Below are 17390 nucleotides of genomic sequence, written 5' to 3'. Positions count from 1 at the left end.
TTTTGTGTCCATGAGTTCTCTGAAAGCAGACCAAAATACAGACATAAAGGATGCAGAATATGGATCAAAGGCTCTGTCTGGATGCATATTTAAGCACAAATAAGACTTAAGATTCTGTCCTTTTGCTTTCATTTAAAGGTATCCATCGTCATTCTGCCCTTATAAAATCCTGACTTTTACAGTTGTCATCATATGAAAGAAAATCACCATTCAAGCACCTTTAAAACTCTTGCAGATGAATTCCCTCCGCAGTGCTTACAGGTTTGATGTGAAGGTTAGAAAGGTTAGAAAGTCATAACATTTCCTCTCAGACATCAGCCTAAAAATGTGGAACATACTTTAGCCCATAACAGGACTTCTTTCTTTTGCATATAAACCGGAATAATGATGATTGTCTAGCTGAATGACTGGGTTGAACTCCAGCTATTGCTTGACTTATGTGTGTAACTTGTGTTTGTGACCTTCAGTTCACTAATAGACTGGTTTAATAACTGTTACTAAAGCCAGTGGAAGAAGAAGATGTGTGACGATACAAAAACACATAAAATCACAACAAGTCAGGGAGAAATAAATCATTCAGCCTGTTAGTCCTGCATCTTTACAGCAGAAATGTGCAACCTGAACGCCTCCTGTAGTGGGTGGTCTGGATCTGCCAGGTTTTGGTCTGGCTGTTTTCACTCACCTCACGTTGTGCAGATCAGTGCGGTTATTTAGGGCTTCTCCAGCAGTTTTTACTGCACATCCAGAACATTCTCAGTCGCTACTCCCCAACATTTGACCCTGCTGATCACCATGGTAACTGATGCTGGACTCAGAGCCCGCTCTGAAGGCGTCTCTGTGCAGTTTAAGATAAAATCACCTGTAAACAAGTCTGTTCCTGAGGGTCTGTCAGACAGAAACATTACGCTGGTGTTGCTGTCACGCAGAGCAATCAAATCAAAGCTGTGTCTGAAATTACGTCACCTAAAGTCTTACAGTTTTATAAAAGTCTTTCTTATAAAGTACTTGGACACAAGTATATTTATCATCTAAAAATAAGAATGTATGAAAACTGATTATTTATCAATTATGTTTTCATTTAATTTAAGGGACAATGCAAATGAACCTCTATAAAACTACATCATGTCATACATGGCCTGTTTTAAGGTGTTTATTGCCCACTTTTTTGTATCATACACCACTAAGATTAAAACATTATGAAAGAGCAACACCACACATTTAGCTTCTATCTCACCTCTGTAGCTGCACTCTGAACATCACCTGGGCCCAGTGAGCGGCGTTTCTTGGCTGGATGAGAAACACTGCCACTGTTTTCTCCACTGAAAGTAGGGAGGGAGTCTTTGAACACGGCCAAAAGAGAAAAGTTAAGAGTTAGCTTACAGGTAAAACATGAAATGTTAAGTTCAGGCTTCACAGACATTAGTACAATATTAGAAATATTGACCAACACAGCATAAATATTAATTTACCTGATATTTTGTATGTTGTGTTAACATCTGTATACTCAATGGTCAGTGAAGGTGAGACCTGGCTGAACAGAAAGTCCATATGAGGGATGATGCAATGGAAAAGGTTCAAGAAGGAGATGAAAGTGTCATCCGTCAGTAGTGGTGGTATTTAGATCCAATGGTATTCTTTTGTTATTTTTTTACTTTATTTATTTTTATTTTTAAAAATCCAATGGTATCGTTTTTTATTTTTATCATTTATTTATTTATTTTATTTATTTATTTTTTAAAAAATCCAATGGTATCGTTTTTTATTTTTATCATTTATTTTATTTATTTATTTATTTTTAAAAATCCAATGGTATTCTTTTTTATTTATTAATTTACTTTATTTTTTTTAAAAATCCAATGTATTCTTTTTTGTTTATTTATTTAATTTATTTATTTTTATTTTTAAAAAATCCAATGGTATTCCTTTTTATTTATTTATTTATTTATTTTCATTCTAAAATAATCAAGGGTGTTCAACTTTGGGTGCAACAGAGCAGTGCCCCAGCCAGCCCCTATCTCTTGTATTGTAGAGAACTGACAGCGCATGTACAACTTACAGCGAGAGTCTGGGCAAAGACTCCTGCACCCCGGGGAGGAAACACGTGACCAATTAGTAACTTTGGACAATAGATTAACATAATAGCTTAACTCACTATGTAATATTCATTCATTCATTCATTCATTCATCATCATCCTAACCACTTAGTCCAATGAAGGGTTGCTGGGAATCTGGAGCCTATCCCAGCAGTCTTTGGGTGAAAGGCAGGGTACACCCTGGACAGCTTGCCAGTCCATTGCAAGACTCGCAATGTAATGTTTATTTTGCTAATCTATAAACACATATACATATATTTTAAATTATTTTTATCTAATTATTTATCTTCTTGATGCTGCGCTGAGTGGTGGGGCGGCTAACGCCATCTATTGGCCAGCTGCCACTGGGTGAAATCCAGCAAGAAGACATTCACACCGAAGTTTTGATTTAAACTGCAAACTCCTGATGGCGGACTGGAATTAATGTCTCCATATCTGCAGCTTTCAGAGGAGGAGAAGATCCAACGCTACAGCATCCTGTCTGAGCTCTACGAACTGATTGGCTTCCATCGCAAGTCGGCTTTCTTCAAGCGTGTGGCAGCCATGCAGTGTGTGGCTCCCACCATCCCAGAGCCCGGCTGGAGGGCCTGCTACAAACTGCTCCTGGAGACGCTACCCGGATACAGCCTCTCACTCGATCCCAAGGACTTCAGTAAAGGTGGGTTTGCACACTTAGAGGGTGTGAAAATGAATAAATCCTTACATTACTGTCTATATATTCACATCCTAACATTTTGTTATAGTATGAATATTTCCAAAAGCTTTTCTTCAAGGTATTTTGTATTCAGGCCACTATTCAAGTCAAAAGGAGGCAGAGATGAGACTCGACCTGAGCTTTTGTTGGCTCCTCAGTGAAGCCCTTGTGATAAGCCTCCAGGCTCTACAGGCTCTTGACTTTTGCTCACTGCAGTCACTCCATGGCAAGCATTGGTAATAAAAGACAGAGCTCTGCTTGAATAGAACCGCTCAGAGACATCCGCATTTTTATCTTCCGATAGCGTCTGAGGGACTTTGTGCCAAGATCTTTTCCTCTGATATGCTGTTAATCTTTGCCCTTGTTTCTTTAATAAACAGTGAATAGACTGTAGCTGTAAATTCATGAAACTGAAAACTTGTTTGATATTGCACGTAGTGTATTGGAAATATGTATTCTGGATGTAAAAGGTATTTGACTATGCTGACAAAACTCTTATTGATGAATCTTTTCAACCAAGGTTAGTCCATGTTGCAAAAAGAACCATTTTCTCCACTTCCTCGTGTCCTGGTCTGAATTAGGGGCAAATCTTCTGATCTCTTTTTCTTGTAAAGGAATTGTTGTTGTCTTTTTCCTGAACACACCATAATGTATGAAAAGTACATAATATTAAGTAAGTAAACACTATGACATTGGTGTTGTTGGAAAGGGGAGACATATTGTTAGATTTACTTTCCATCCTCATGATAGTGTAATGGATTCCCTTCCACTGGAGATGGGACATGTCTCCAGTGGAAGGGCTTCAGTAAATAACCAGATGAACCAGGAAATAGGTAAATGTGGTACAATCCAAAAGCCATGTCAAAGATTACTTTGAATTACTTTGGCTCTTCTGACAGGAAGACCATGCAGCCTCTTAGCAAAAGGGAAGTACAGAATAATTACACTGAGGTTGAAACAGGGAAATGCACCAGTACAGCTAGCTGGAAATTCCTGGTGAAGCTTGTGAGGTAAACTATCATACCTCAGCTGAGGTATTAAACATTGTCACATTATGCTCCAATGGTTATAAACATAAAAAAAACATTGGTTGGTGATGTCTTAGGTGAGAATAATAAAAATCAAATTTCATCACTAGAATGAAATCTCCTAAAGATTTCTATCCTTTTATTGTTTATTTTTTTGGTGCCATACCTGAAATTCACTCATTAACCATGGATTAATTGTGAAATCATGTTTCTGCACATAGAATAGAGTGAATGGCTTTTAACCGTACAAAACGACAAGTGGGTTTGCTTTTTGTTTTATTTCCCTGTTAGAAAGATGCATGTGTTAGACCTTTATGTTTCACTTACCTTTACTTTTTATAAATATTTAATAGGGGTGGGAAAATCGAATTGAAAAATCAAAAATCGGGATTTCTTTGGTTTACAATTTTAAAATCGATTTTTTGTTAAAAAATCTTTTTTGTTCTTTTTCAAGTAAAGAAATATAATCCATTACAAAATTTTTGTCATTTTTATTGTTTTTATTGATCTTTTAACTTGTCATCTTGGGCGTTACAGCAGCAGAATGATGGTCTAGCTACTGTGTTGTTTTTTCCCGAATTGAAATCAAGAAAAATGACGTGTAAAAACAAAAGTTTTATACATATTTTTTGCTGTTAATCCACATAAGTAAGCAATATTGAAGAATTGTGAGAATCGCAATTTAAATCGAATCAACACCAAAAAAATTGGAATCGAATCAGGACAAAAGCATATCGTCACAGCCCTGATATTTAATACTGTGTAAAAAGGGAAAATACAAAATAACAGGCCAGTTTTCAGTACACACGTGCTTGAACCAAATAAAGTAAGAAAGCAAATGATCTAATCACTTCTTATATCCTTCAGCTGTAGTGTATTTGTAGTATTTCTGACACAAAAATGAGAAGTTTTACTTTCTTTAGCTGTTGTTTGGAGCTTTGCACATGTACCACTAGTTAAATGGTTCAAATCAAGTAGTATTTATAAAATCTCATTGTTGACATTCGACACTATGATTAATGAAGAGTTTGACCATAAGCTGACAATGTGGCTACTTTTAAGTTTAACTACTTTGAAGTACAGATAGAAACGACTGCTTTCACTCTGTTGCATCACAAACTCCATCATTTTGTTTCCAATTGCTGAGTTTTTTATGATTCCTGGATAAACTGAGTCTTTAGAGTTGTGGTTCTCAAGCTTTTTGTGTCGAGTATCACCTCAGAAAACCTTTCACTCTCCAAACATGACATATACAGAAGTAGACCAGAAGAGACATATTTATTTCCATCAGGCACACTTCAGACAGGGGAAGGTTAGTTCCACATGAAAATGTTATTTATTGTAAAAAGAGAGTTTTAGGTTTTAAGATCGGAAACTTAAGGTACATTTACACCAGGATAGTCCACTAGACTCCATCCGATTGGGGACTCGGCTCAGTTGTAGAGGAGGTGTGTGATCCATGCAAACCGAGATCGTGTTCACGCGGTACTTTGGTCAAATGAGCCAAACCTTTCCAGTAATATATTCCCATTCTCACCAAAGGAGGCGCTGCACTTGTATTTAGCAAAAGAGAGAACAAGACTCGTGTGAAGAAGAAAACATGGAGACGGAACTATCACTGTTTTGGGTTTTTTATGTTGTCTTATGCAAATATACTGCAGAAATACACTGCAACAATGGACGTAGTATGAACACCAGACGAGACAGAGGACCCTTAACGCCATCGCTATGGATTTACCCACATTTACGCCAAATGCAGGAAGGGACTTTTTCTTTGTAGTCCACTTTGAAATGAGCCAAGACCTATGTTTGTAGACGGTCCGAGTCGGCTTGTTTGGTCCAAATTAGAATTCGTTTTGTGCGTTCACATTTCCCCAAAGGGACTTTCCGAGCAAACGGAGTCGGATTTTAATGAAAAAGGCTGATGTGAACGTGTCCTAACAAGTAATGTTGCTATAAAAAGCAGTTTATTCAGGTGCTATGTTAATCTTTTTAAAAAAAAAACAAACAAAAAAAGTCAAGGACTCGAAAGACGAATTCCCACATTGCTAATAAGGAAAGTAAGAAATGATGGTGTGAGCCTTTTCCCAGAAATGATCATGCAGTAAGTTTATGACACAAGTAGAAGGGAAAAACTGAGATCAGCACCAGTAAGGCTGCTTTGTCCTGAGACAGAATGAAACGAACTGCTTGCTTCACGAAAAGTTTTTATCACCATCATTTTCCATCACTTTGCTTTTCATAAACACCTCTGATCCCACCTGGGCTACATTTTCAGAGGCTTTTTGCTTTTTAAGGTGTCAATTTAGCTGGTTTTAGTATTGAGATGTACAACAGCAGCATGTCACCTCATCGCCATATTCAGCAGATCAGAGGCCATCTGAGGATGCAGAGCCTTTTTACTGAAGGTTTTCATGACAGTGCATCCACTTGGCCATGACAGCTCAGTCGTTATCTTAGTGGTGTGCTAATTGGATTGCCAGGCATCTCCAGTTCAGCCTGAAAACGCCACAAATGAAGCCATTTTTCATGTTTGAGAGAAAGCAACATCCAGTAATCCAAAGTGTCCTTTGGATTACTGTCCTGCAGATACGTGCTGGTTTTTGGCAGACAGGTGCAAGTCAGCTATTTTTAGCCAGCCTCGTGGGCGCAGCTCGCAGCAGGGAAAAAAAAATCCAACTTATTCAGGAATTACATTTACAGTTTGTTCAAATAGCAGAAGTCGTCAGCAGGAATAACAGCCATGGTAGAAAGTGCTGATAATTGAAAAGCATCAGGGACATGATTTGATGTTATTGGAAGTGGTATTTAAACCCAAGAGTGTTTATCAAATCCTCTGTTTCACCACGACACATTTTTCATTTCTTTTTCCTACTCCGTGAGTCAGCAGTCGGTTCCTGAACAAAGCTGGGCTTCTCATAGGAGTAATGAAAGAGCTGGAATCTACAGCAAAGAGAGGGAAGAAGTTCACAGTGAAATAAAACTTTTTGCTTTGTGTATGTATTTTAAATTTTTTTATTGTAGCAGAAATGTCAAAATGAGCTCATAATATTAATAATAATAATAAAAACAATAAAAAATGGTAATAATAATAATTTATTATAATTATTATTAATAATTATAAAAATAATAAAAATAATAATAATAATAATGGAACAGTTTCCATGTAATAAAGTCCAGGCTTCCCCTGACTGCATGCCGAAGTGTTTTGGGCAAGACACGGAACCAGACATTTGCTTCTGATGTGTCTGTCGGGGTACGGACGTGTGTGATGGAGCAAAAAGCACTTAGTATATAAAATATAGTGCTGTATGAGTGTGTGTGTGTGTGTGTGTGTGTGTGTGTGTGTGTGTGTGTGTGTGTGTGTGTGTGTGTGTGGATGTGACATGTAGTGTTAAAGCGCTTTGAGTAGTTAAGATGGCTAGAAAAGCGCTATATAAGTACAGCCCATTTACTATCAAGAACTTTAACAATAATCTGGACACAAATAATGGATAATGGACCAGAGGTGCAAAGTGATTAGTTGCATGTTTCTGTTTCATTCTATGCTAATAAACCAAACATTTTTATCCCCCTGTAATTTAATCTCCAGTGTGTCCTTACCATGATATACCATGATGTTTGTTTCCCCGCACCATGGGAATGTGTGATTATGAGGCAACCAATGATTAAAGGATCTTTTGCAGATATTAGGATATTTTCCTCCTGATGCTTGTGAACTAGCTGACATGATAATTGAGTTGTGTTGCAGGAAGATGTCAGTATAGAGCTTTGGCAGCCTTCTGAGTGTGCATCTCTTTTTCTCATTTCTTTTTCAGGCACTCACAGAGGCTGGGCTGCTGTACAGATGCGTCTGCTGCACGAGTTGGTGTACGCCTCCCGCCGGATGGGCAATCCAGGCCTGTCTGTACGCCACCTGTCCTTCCTGTTGCAGACCATGCTGGATTTCTTGTCAGATCAAGGTCAGCTCATTGTAAACACTTCATTTAAAAATTTCCAACCTCAAAAAAGATATCCAACCTGCTCCTGGTGATTGCTGTGGTATATCTTGCATTTAATGTCATGTGTGCCGCATCAAAGTCAGCTTTTGTCTTGGCTGGAGAGCAACGTTGTGCTCTAAAGCAAAATTCTGTGCACAGAGGAGGAAGGTTTTGTACCAGAGTAGTTAGCCAGAGAGTCCACTGGCTGCACAATAAAGACCAGCGTAATCCTCATTTAGCTACTGAGCGTGAGAATAGAGGGAGAAAAGTTGTCGATCTGGGAACAAGACGAAGGAAACTTACAAAATAAAATATTTAATATCAGCAAAATGACTCAGGGTGCTGTTCATCCCAGACAAGTTTCCTTGGAAACAGTTTTACTGGATGAAAAGAAATCACTGTTTATATCTTTTACACATATTTTGGGGGAATTTTTAAATTGTATTCATGTAATTTGACATGAGGCATATGTTTAGACAATATCATGTATGTATACATACATATATATATATATATATATATATATATATATATATATATATATATATATATATATATATATATATATATATATGTGTGTATGTATACATACATATCTATATATATATATACACATATCTATATATATATATACACATATTTATATATATGCTTCGTCTCAGCCTCTGTGTCACACGTCGTAAGAACTTATGTGGACCCTCGTAACTTTGAAACTTGCTTTTTTTTAAAAAATTGACATTTATTTAATGAGCGTCTTAAAGTCTAAGCGATGTAAGTCGAGAACTGCTTAACTCAAGGACCACCTGTGAAATATAATATAATCTCGTTAATGTTCCATTAAAATGATCCTAAAAGGGCGTCAGGTTGCCCATTTATCCCTTACTTTACTATAACTCCCATTTTCTACTGGAGGCATGTGCCCAGCATTCCAGCGTGGTTTTGTTCCAACCGCCATTATGCCCCAATTCACATTGGAAACGTGTCAAACGCAGAGGGCCCGTAGGTGCAGTCTGCTTCAATGCATCAGCAAGATCACAAAATCACACACCCTTTTAATGTGTGCATCACTTTCCAGACAGTTAACAAACTGAATGGGTAGTATGCATAAAAAAGAACACATTTATTTGTTAGTAAGTATGTTAAAGTCACCATCTACTCCCGAAGTTGCTAAGATCTCAGTAACCCCTCAGCACCCCTCCTCCTTACTGCTCTTTGCTGTCTTTGTTATAATAATTTGTGACGTATTGTAAAGTTTTGTGACTCTCCACTTCCATGATAGATGTCTTGTCGTCCATGATGGAAAGAAACACTCTTGGTGCCAACCTGACCAACAGCATTCTACCTTGTCACCTGTCATGACGTTATGTTGACAGAGTTCAGCGATGCAAACCTACACAGGGGACTTTATTTTGAAATCAACCAGATGTTTTATGCTGCTACCATGTCCGGTTTCCTGTCTGGCTCAATCAGAACTTCTGAGATTGAAGTGTTTTGCAGCGTGCTCAGTCAACAAGAGTCTTGGCATCTGTATTTAGTAGAAACCCACGACACGGTGCCTCTGGAACGCATCTGACATGCACTGCTGCATGCTTGGTATAAAGCATATGATTGTAGTACCTTCAGCTTTTAAGGGTTGATGTGCAGCCAGACCGTGTCCAACAATAAACCTGGCTGAAATTGGCTCAACACAACTTTATAGTTCTGTATCTCTATCTCACTGCACCCTACCTGTTTGCCACTGCTCACCCCAGTATCAGTCCTATGGAGTTTGACATAAATGGGAGTAAGATGGTGACTTGGTAATTAGGAGATAGTTTGAATTTAGAGTTGCAGATTAGCATCAGAGTAAAGTTTTGTGTAGAAAATTATGAAAATAAAACTAAAGGTTTGAGCATAATTGATCTCTTCCACTTTTCACATAAAGTACGGCATTAAGAGTTGGCCTCCCGTTCTGAAAGAAAAACTACTGTACAAAACTCACATTAACATGTGTAAAGAATGAGAAATGATGTTGTATTACTTCTCTACCTTTTTGGTGAGCACATTATCACTCTTCTGACTGTGGAACAGGACCACTGTAAAAGACTGCTAACAACTTTTGGCCAGTATCACTTTGCGACAGAAGTACTGTCCAAAATGCAAACAGGTGTAAAGGAGCATTGCCACTTGCCTGGAAATGATGTGTTCACTGTCTTTTTGTGTGTACGGGAAAAAAGAATAGATAAAAGTGTATATTGTCCATTATGCAAAACGTATCGAAGGACAGTATTCTGTAGTCTGCCACAACAGCATGCTGGTGGCAGCGTGGATTCCGCACTTTATGGTCCATCTCCATATTTGTAAGTGTAACAACAAGTACAGGCACAAATAGAATCTAAAAGTCTGAAAATACCGGTCAGTTTTACAAGTACAAAACCTCAGTCCCACTTAATAGACATCTTTGAAGAACCAAATCAGATTTTTCTATACCCTTACCAATCATAGAAAAATCTGACCAAAGTCAGTGCAAAAATTTTGAGAACCCTTCATGACATTAACAGATAGTAGAGACGTCTTTTACACTGACAGAAAGAAGCCTATGAGTGTCCGTACACTGACTTACTTTAAGAAGCTTTGTTGACCTTGGCTAGACTATAAATTGTTAAAGCCCTACTAGTATTTTCAGACTTGCAAAATTAACTTCATCCCAAATTTATTTGTGCCTGTACTTGAGGTGAAGTCAGCAAAACAAGTACATTTTTTTCCCCTCTCAGTCCATTTTTGCAATAAAGCATGATGTTTTCATCATGCTAAAATAGGTCACTGATGTCATGAAATACTGCTTTCACAAAGGGTTGATCTTGTTTTGACAGTATTGAGGTAAAACTATCTAAATCAACGACAGGACCCAAACTCTCACCTGCAGAACATTTTTCCAAATCATCTCATTTTTCTTGCTGGCTTGCTTTTCTCACACTATGCATCTTGGTGCCATGCTTTCACGGATTCAGTAATCCTCATGATATCAAAAACATAGTGAGTCATCAGCCTACGCCACTTTCATTGTTCATTGTTATGTGTCCAGTTCTGTGAGAGCTGCAGCTGTGGCGATACCATGACAATAATCCACCTCCCTGCCAGGATCCATTGTAGACAAATAGCCAGTTTTATATCTTTACTTTGTGAAAAGTCATAATGGTTGATTACCTGCTTAAATTTTTATCATCTACATCAAACTGTTGCTTTGGGAGCCCCGAAACGCACACTATCGATACAGTCACAAATAAATGAAATCTAAAATTGCCATTTAAAAAAAAAAAAAAAAAAAAAATGTAAAGCAGAAATTGCCATCAGGATGTTTCCATGTTTACAACCCATCTGCTTTTGCAAGGTTCCTCATTTGACATCACATGACTAATTCCTTGATAAATTTGATTTACTCTGACACAGTAACACATCTTGATTCTGACACTTGTAGTCATTTCATGTGTCACCTTTCTTTGGAAAGCAAGACTGTACATAAAACCTTTGTAGTTGAGAAGATATTTATACTTTTTTTAGGTATATAATTTCAGTCAGGAGGAAGAAAATTAGGCCCCGTGATGAGGAGTTTACACAGTGCCCTTTATCCCAGTGTTTCTTAATCCCTTTCTTAATCCCTTTCACCGTCTTTCACCATCAAGTCACTTGTGTCGACATTTTATGGTCTTTCCAAGCTGAAACCCCACATTTTAGTGTCCGCGTCTCAAAAACCATGCAGCTTGATCCATTTCTAGAACTAAAAGTTAGAACATTTCTATATTGGCTGCAAACATTTCATATGAGTTCTCCACACTGTTTTGGTTTTTTATTTTGTCTTATGCAAGTATACAATGGACGCAGTATGAACAACAGACGAGGCAGAGGACCCTTAACACTATCGCTATGTGTTTACCCACAATGCAATGCTTCGTCAAATGCAGGAAGTAACTTTTTTATGTAGTCCGCTTCCTGTGTTTAATCCGCTGGAAACACGCGAGAACTGCGTTTGTAGGCAGACCGAGTCCCCAAACAAAGCGGACTTTCTGAGCAAACAAATTCGGATTCTAATCAGAAAGGCTGATGTAAATGTGCCCTAACAAGTTGCATGTTAAGGAACATGAAAATCACATCTTAAAACTCTTTTTACAAGAGCTTAATGTTTGTGCAGTTTGTAGTGTCAAGTCGTTTTACATGGGTTTAAATTCTTCGATGTTTCTGTGTGGATTTGAATGTACAAAGTTAATCTCAAAATGGTTTACACATTTGTTTTATCATGTAATCCTCATTTTTCACTGATATAAAACAATTTTCTCTCCAAACTTCAGCAAATTAGTCATTGATAAAATTGCCTTATAGAGATGGATTTTGTGGCATTTAAAGGTAACAGATTACTTTACTATTGACTATAACCTAAAGTTCATTAGCAGTGTGTGAGCAGCTCATCTCCAACCCTCATGTATTTCTGCAAGTCAGAGGCACAGAGCTTAGGACTGACACAAATCAACAATTGCGCTGGGTATTGTGTGGTTTTAATCCACAGCTTGCTCTGCGATATTGGATGTAATTTTTAGCTGAAATTCCATTACTGGCATAAAAAATAGTTTATTTCACCTGCTTATCAGCAGGATTAAACAGAAGCATTCACTGACATATTATTTATATCTAATCTCTTCTTTACATCCCTCTGATTGGCTCATCACTGTCTGGGCAAAATGATGAGGTAGTGATTGCAGTTCTATAGAAAATTAGCCATTACCAGATGACAGAAGTTGCAATCTTTACCCCCCCCCCCCCCCCCCCCCCCCCCACCACCTCACAAACACACACACACACACACACAAAAGAAAGAAAAATGTCATTAGTTTACATTCGGCAGCCACTGTAATAAATTGGATTCTATACTGCCATAAGTCCTGGTGTTGTGCATTCAACAAGTGTTGGAGACGTTCCTCTACAATTTTGCTCCATATTAACATGACAGCATCACACAATGTTTGCAGATCTCTCAGCTGCACATCCATGATGACAATCTCCCGTTCCACCACATCCCAATGCCACTTTGTGGCTTGAGATCTGGTGACCATGGAATCATTGGAGTACAGTGAACTATTTGTCATGTGGAGGAAAGCAGTTGGAGATGTTTTGAGCTCTGTAACATGGTGCATTATCCTGCTGGAAGTATCCATCAGAAGATGGTAAACTGTGGTCATCGGGGGTGGAAATGGTAAGCAAATATACTCAGGTAGGCTGTGGTGGTCGAACTATTCAATGTTGATACTAAGGAGCCCAAAGAAAATATCCCCTACACTATTACACCGTCAGCAACCTGAACTGTTGATTCAAGGCAGGATGGATCCATACTTTAATGTTGTTTCTTCCCAGTTCTGACCCTTCCATCTAAATGTTGCAGCTGAAGTGGAGACTCATCAGACCAGGCAACATTTTTCCATCTGTTGTCTAATTTTGGTGAGTCTGTGTGAATTGTTGCTATATTCAGTCAGATTCACACTCACTCTTACTGAGCATTTCAAGCAGGAGTGTCAAACTCCAGGTGTTGCCTTGTACCAACACAACTTATTCAAATCAAATGGATCCAACAGCTTTTTGTCAACATTTATTTCAATCAGGTGTGTTAGAGCATGGAGACAACAAAAACTCCAGTCCCCTGAGGACTGGAGTTTGACACCTGTGATTTAGAGAATAAGACCAGCCTCACGTGGATGTCTTTGGACTGTGGGTTGTACAGGGTTCTTTACTGGGATACCTCAGTACAGTCTAGCCAGCAGCAGATGCAAGCTGATGTCAGATAGAGGAAGTCCAGTTTTACCAATTAACCATACACTGAATTACACCTGTACAATATGACTTTTTCCCCTCCCCAGTTGTCACGGGTTTTTTTTTTGATCCATGAAATCATGTGCAACACAGTAACCATTTACTTTTGAGGCTCAACTTCAGTGCCAATCAACCTACTCAATTCCTTTATAGACCATTCTCTGTAAACTCTGGAGATGATTGTGTGTGAAAATGCCAGTGGATCCACAGTTTCCGAACTACTCAGTCCATTCCGTCTGGTAACATGATCATGCCACGTTAAAAGTGACTTAAGTCATGTTTTTCCTCATTCTGATGCTCAATTTGAACTTCAGCAAGTTGTCCTGACCATCACTAAATGCACTGAGCTGCAGCCATGTGATTGGCTGATTAGCTTTGTGAGAATAGACCTGTTGTACATGAGTGTGGTTAATATTCAGCCTAAACTTCTACCCAGCCTTCAGTTGTTGCTCATCCTCTTGATAGTTGACACCAAGAGATGAGATCCTTTCACTTGAGGATATATGAGAAGTGTTAGAAGCTGCACCTTTTCTCTCTCACATACCTGCCAAGTATAAAGCAGTTCCTTCTTTGGACAGTGTGTTCCAGCTGTCAGACTAATAATGAGCTGTGCTGTTTGTCTGGACAGAAGCTTGGTGAAAAGCAGGACACACACAGAGAAAATATACTTGTCTTTTGTCTAACCCAAATAGATATGAAAAGCCTTACACACATATCAAAGTCCAATAAATAATTGCATTTAGGGAAAACCCAATAAATGTTTTGCTGTTGGCGAAAACTGCAATTAACGTGTCACAAATGCCAACGCCATGACCTGGTGTGTTGTGACTAATAGAGAAACAGAATTTGTAGAACAGTTGTTTATTTTTCTCTGAAAACTTATAGTTTTGTAGTCTTTGTAGAACAGTTGTTTATTTTTCTCTGAAAACTTATAGTTTTGAGTCTTTGTAGAACAGTTGTTTATTTTTCTCTGAAAACTTATAGTTTTGAGTCATTTTCATAGATTGTATATTAAAAGATGGATGGAGCCTCAGGTTTCTGAAGAGCTGAATTGAAGCTCGGTGGGCGGTTCCTACCATCGCCATTTTGGCAAGGGCATGCGTGTCGTCTCTCCCGAAAGATACAAAAATTATGGAAAAGTGGTACAGCTGAGAAGGGGGCTCTGAGCGTCATGGTGGATGATTGACATAGAGCAAACTCCGACTTGCCTGTAGTTAAGAGCTAACCGAGCTAACCCGCAGATAACAGGAGCTAACCAGCTAGTGGAGTTAAGTGGGCTAAAGCTAATTCACATTGTTAACTGACTAAAAACTGTGGTTATTCTATGTTCTTCTTACTTGATCGTAAATATCGGTTACCCGTAAATCTAAAGGACACGCCCCTAAATATGCAGATTTTTGAGATTACGTTATTTTTAAACGGGCAAATTAGAAACACCCCCCCCCCCCCCCTTCTGCTGTGAAGCTGGCCTTTTTAACATGGGAGCCTGTGGGGATTTGCTCTGTTGTGTAGCCCCTAGTGGATGAAGGGGGAACTGGAGTTTTATGCAATTCTGCATAGGCTTCACTTTTAACCATTGGAGGTTGCCAAAAAGTCATTTTTCTTACATGAAAAAAAAACAAACAAAAAACAAAACAAAACAAAAAAAAAAAAAATTTGTTGTATGAAATAAAAAACATTTGCCAATGGGCAAAATAATAGACTGCTTCAGTTTGGAAGGTCATCTATTATTTCAGATGGCTTTCCAAAGGTACAATAAATTTACAGTGTCACATTTATTGTAATAACTGTTCTTGTCTCAAGTAAAGACAAAAATGGAGTAGAAGCCACCCCATGTATTTACTTACTTGCACATATAGATGTACAGTGGTGCCTGACAGTTTGCGAATCCTTTGAATACGACATACAGTGACATATTTTATTAAAGCAGATGAAAAGAATCTTACTGAATAAAATTTTCAAAAATACCTGTTGGATTAATTTCAGGATGAGGACTTGGTCATTCTCAAGTGGTCATTTATATTCCTGTTCATTATTTGGCATGTCAAAGAAACATCTCATGGATGTACTGGGACACATCATGTGATGTATTCTGGCTTCATCCGGTGTATAGGGTCTCGCAACATCAGACACCAGGCGACCCAGCAAAGGTGATCAATTCCCGGCTTGCGTCCCGGGAGCTACCTACGGATCTGCCCTTTTCAGCCAAAGCCACCTTGAGGCTTTCTCTGCCGGCTCGCTAGCAGATCTAATGGCTCAATTCTTGGCTGCGCCTGTCACTCCCAGTTTGTGGGGGACTTGTAAAGCCTACTTCTGTGGGCTCGCAGAATGTCCTCCAGCCCCTGCCCCTGCACTCCCCCCCTGCACTGGTACTTCAAGCATTTCCTCTTTTTGGTTTCCTCCATCCTCTCTTCCCAGGGTACTGTCAGTTCTAACACAATCAGATGTTTTGACTCATCTGAGAAGATGATCATGTCCGGCCGACGGGATGTTTCCACAATGTGTTGAGGGAAGGTTAGCTGCCTCCGCAAGTCCACCCGCAGTTGCCAGTCTGAAGCTTTGTAGAAGAGGCCGGTTGTCTTATGTGGACCTGCCTTGAGTCTTTCTCCAGCTTTAATAAAGGAGATTGCCTTCCTTGTGATGTGTTGGTATTTGCTCGTATGAATGGCTGATGCTATGCTCTCAGCGACTACTTTGAGTACCTTGTCATGGCGCGGATGTTAGCCACCATCCGTCAAGGCCTTTGGACAGCCACTGAGGAGATTTTTCTAGTGAGCCTCTTCCTGAGCAAGGGGGCATAAAGGTATCTTGCTCTTTCCCTACACATGAAGGTTTGCTGAGCTTGGCAGGACATCATAGACTGCCTGCACAAGGAACTGGACATGTTGGAAGTCTGCCTACATGATGTTAGACCATGTGACCTTGCGCTGTAGTGTACCCTCCCACTTAGTCTATGCTCTCTGCTGCCAAAGTCCTACTGCCCTGCCCACACGCTCTTCCTCCACTCTGGCTTGAACTTCTTCCTGGAGAAGATGGTGTCTCTCCTTGCCTTGGGCCGTGATATGGGTTTTTAGAAAAAACCCTAAGCCTGCTCTTCCTACTGCCACGCCCCCCACAAGCACCTTTTGCCTGAGGCGTGACTCTGCCACCCCCACTTCCTTCTCTGCCTTCCATTTTCTTCCCTTCTCACTTCGATACCAGCCGAAGCCACCTTGTAGTCCCTGGAATCTCTGTACTGGAGGGCTTCTCTTGTGTGGGCTACCTTAAACTTTTCGGTGAGTCCGCTTAAGGGTAGACGCAGGCTGTTGCTTGTCCCATACAGTGCAGCACTGTTCAGACTGCGGGGAAAACCCAGCCACTTCCTAAGATAGCTGGTGATCTTTCTTTCAAAGGATTCTACAGTTGTCAAGGGGATTTCATACACCAGAAGAGGCCAAAGAACTCTAGGTATAATGGAATGCTGGTAGATCCATGCTTTGAATCTACCAGGCAGGCCTGACTTATCCACTTTGGTGAGCCAATTGCCAAGCTCTTCTGTTGCCTTCTGAATAGAGGTAGAGTCTTTCAGGATGGAGTCAAAGAACTTTCCCAGGCTCTTGACTGGTGTCTCCGAAATGGATGGAATTGTAGCCCCTGCGATAGAGAACCGGAACTTGTCCATGACCTTCACCTTCTTCAGTACTAAGGACCTCGACTTGGATGGCTTGAAACTCATCCTTGCCCATATGATGAGTCTCTCCAGTCCCTGCAAGATCCACCT

At 39.4% G+C, this 17390-nt stretch overlaps 1 protein-coding gene across 1 annotated transcript in view; it reads left to right on the top strand.

Annotated features, from left to right (window-relative positions):
- Positions 1-17390, top strand: part of trappc9 (trafficking protein particle complex subunit 9) — a 292239-nt gene that overhangs the window by 22890 nt on the left and 251959 nt on the right. The window contains exons 7-8 of the mRNA XM_079258776.1: positions 2535-2751; positions 7634-7777. Coding sequence (XP_079114902.1) covers positions 2535-2751; positions 7634-7777 — 361 coding nt within the window. The remainder of the gene's footprint in view (positions 1-2534; positions 2752-7633; positions 7778-17390) is intronic.

The sequence above is a fragment of the Telmatherina bonti genome, assembly GCF_933228915.1.
Source record: "Telmatherina bonti genome assembly, chromosome: 19".
NCBI lineage: Eukaryota > Metazoa > Chordata > Actinopteri > Atheriniformes > Telmatherinidae > Telmatherina > Telmatherina bonti.
This window is presented reverse-complemented; position numbering and strand designations above follow the sequence as displayed.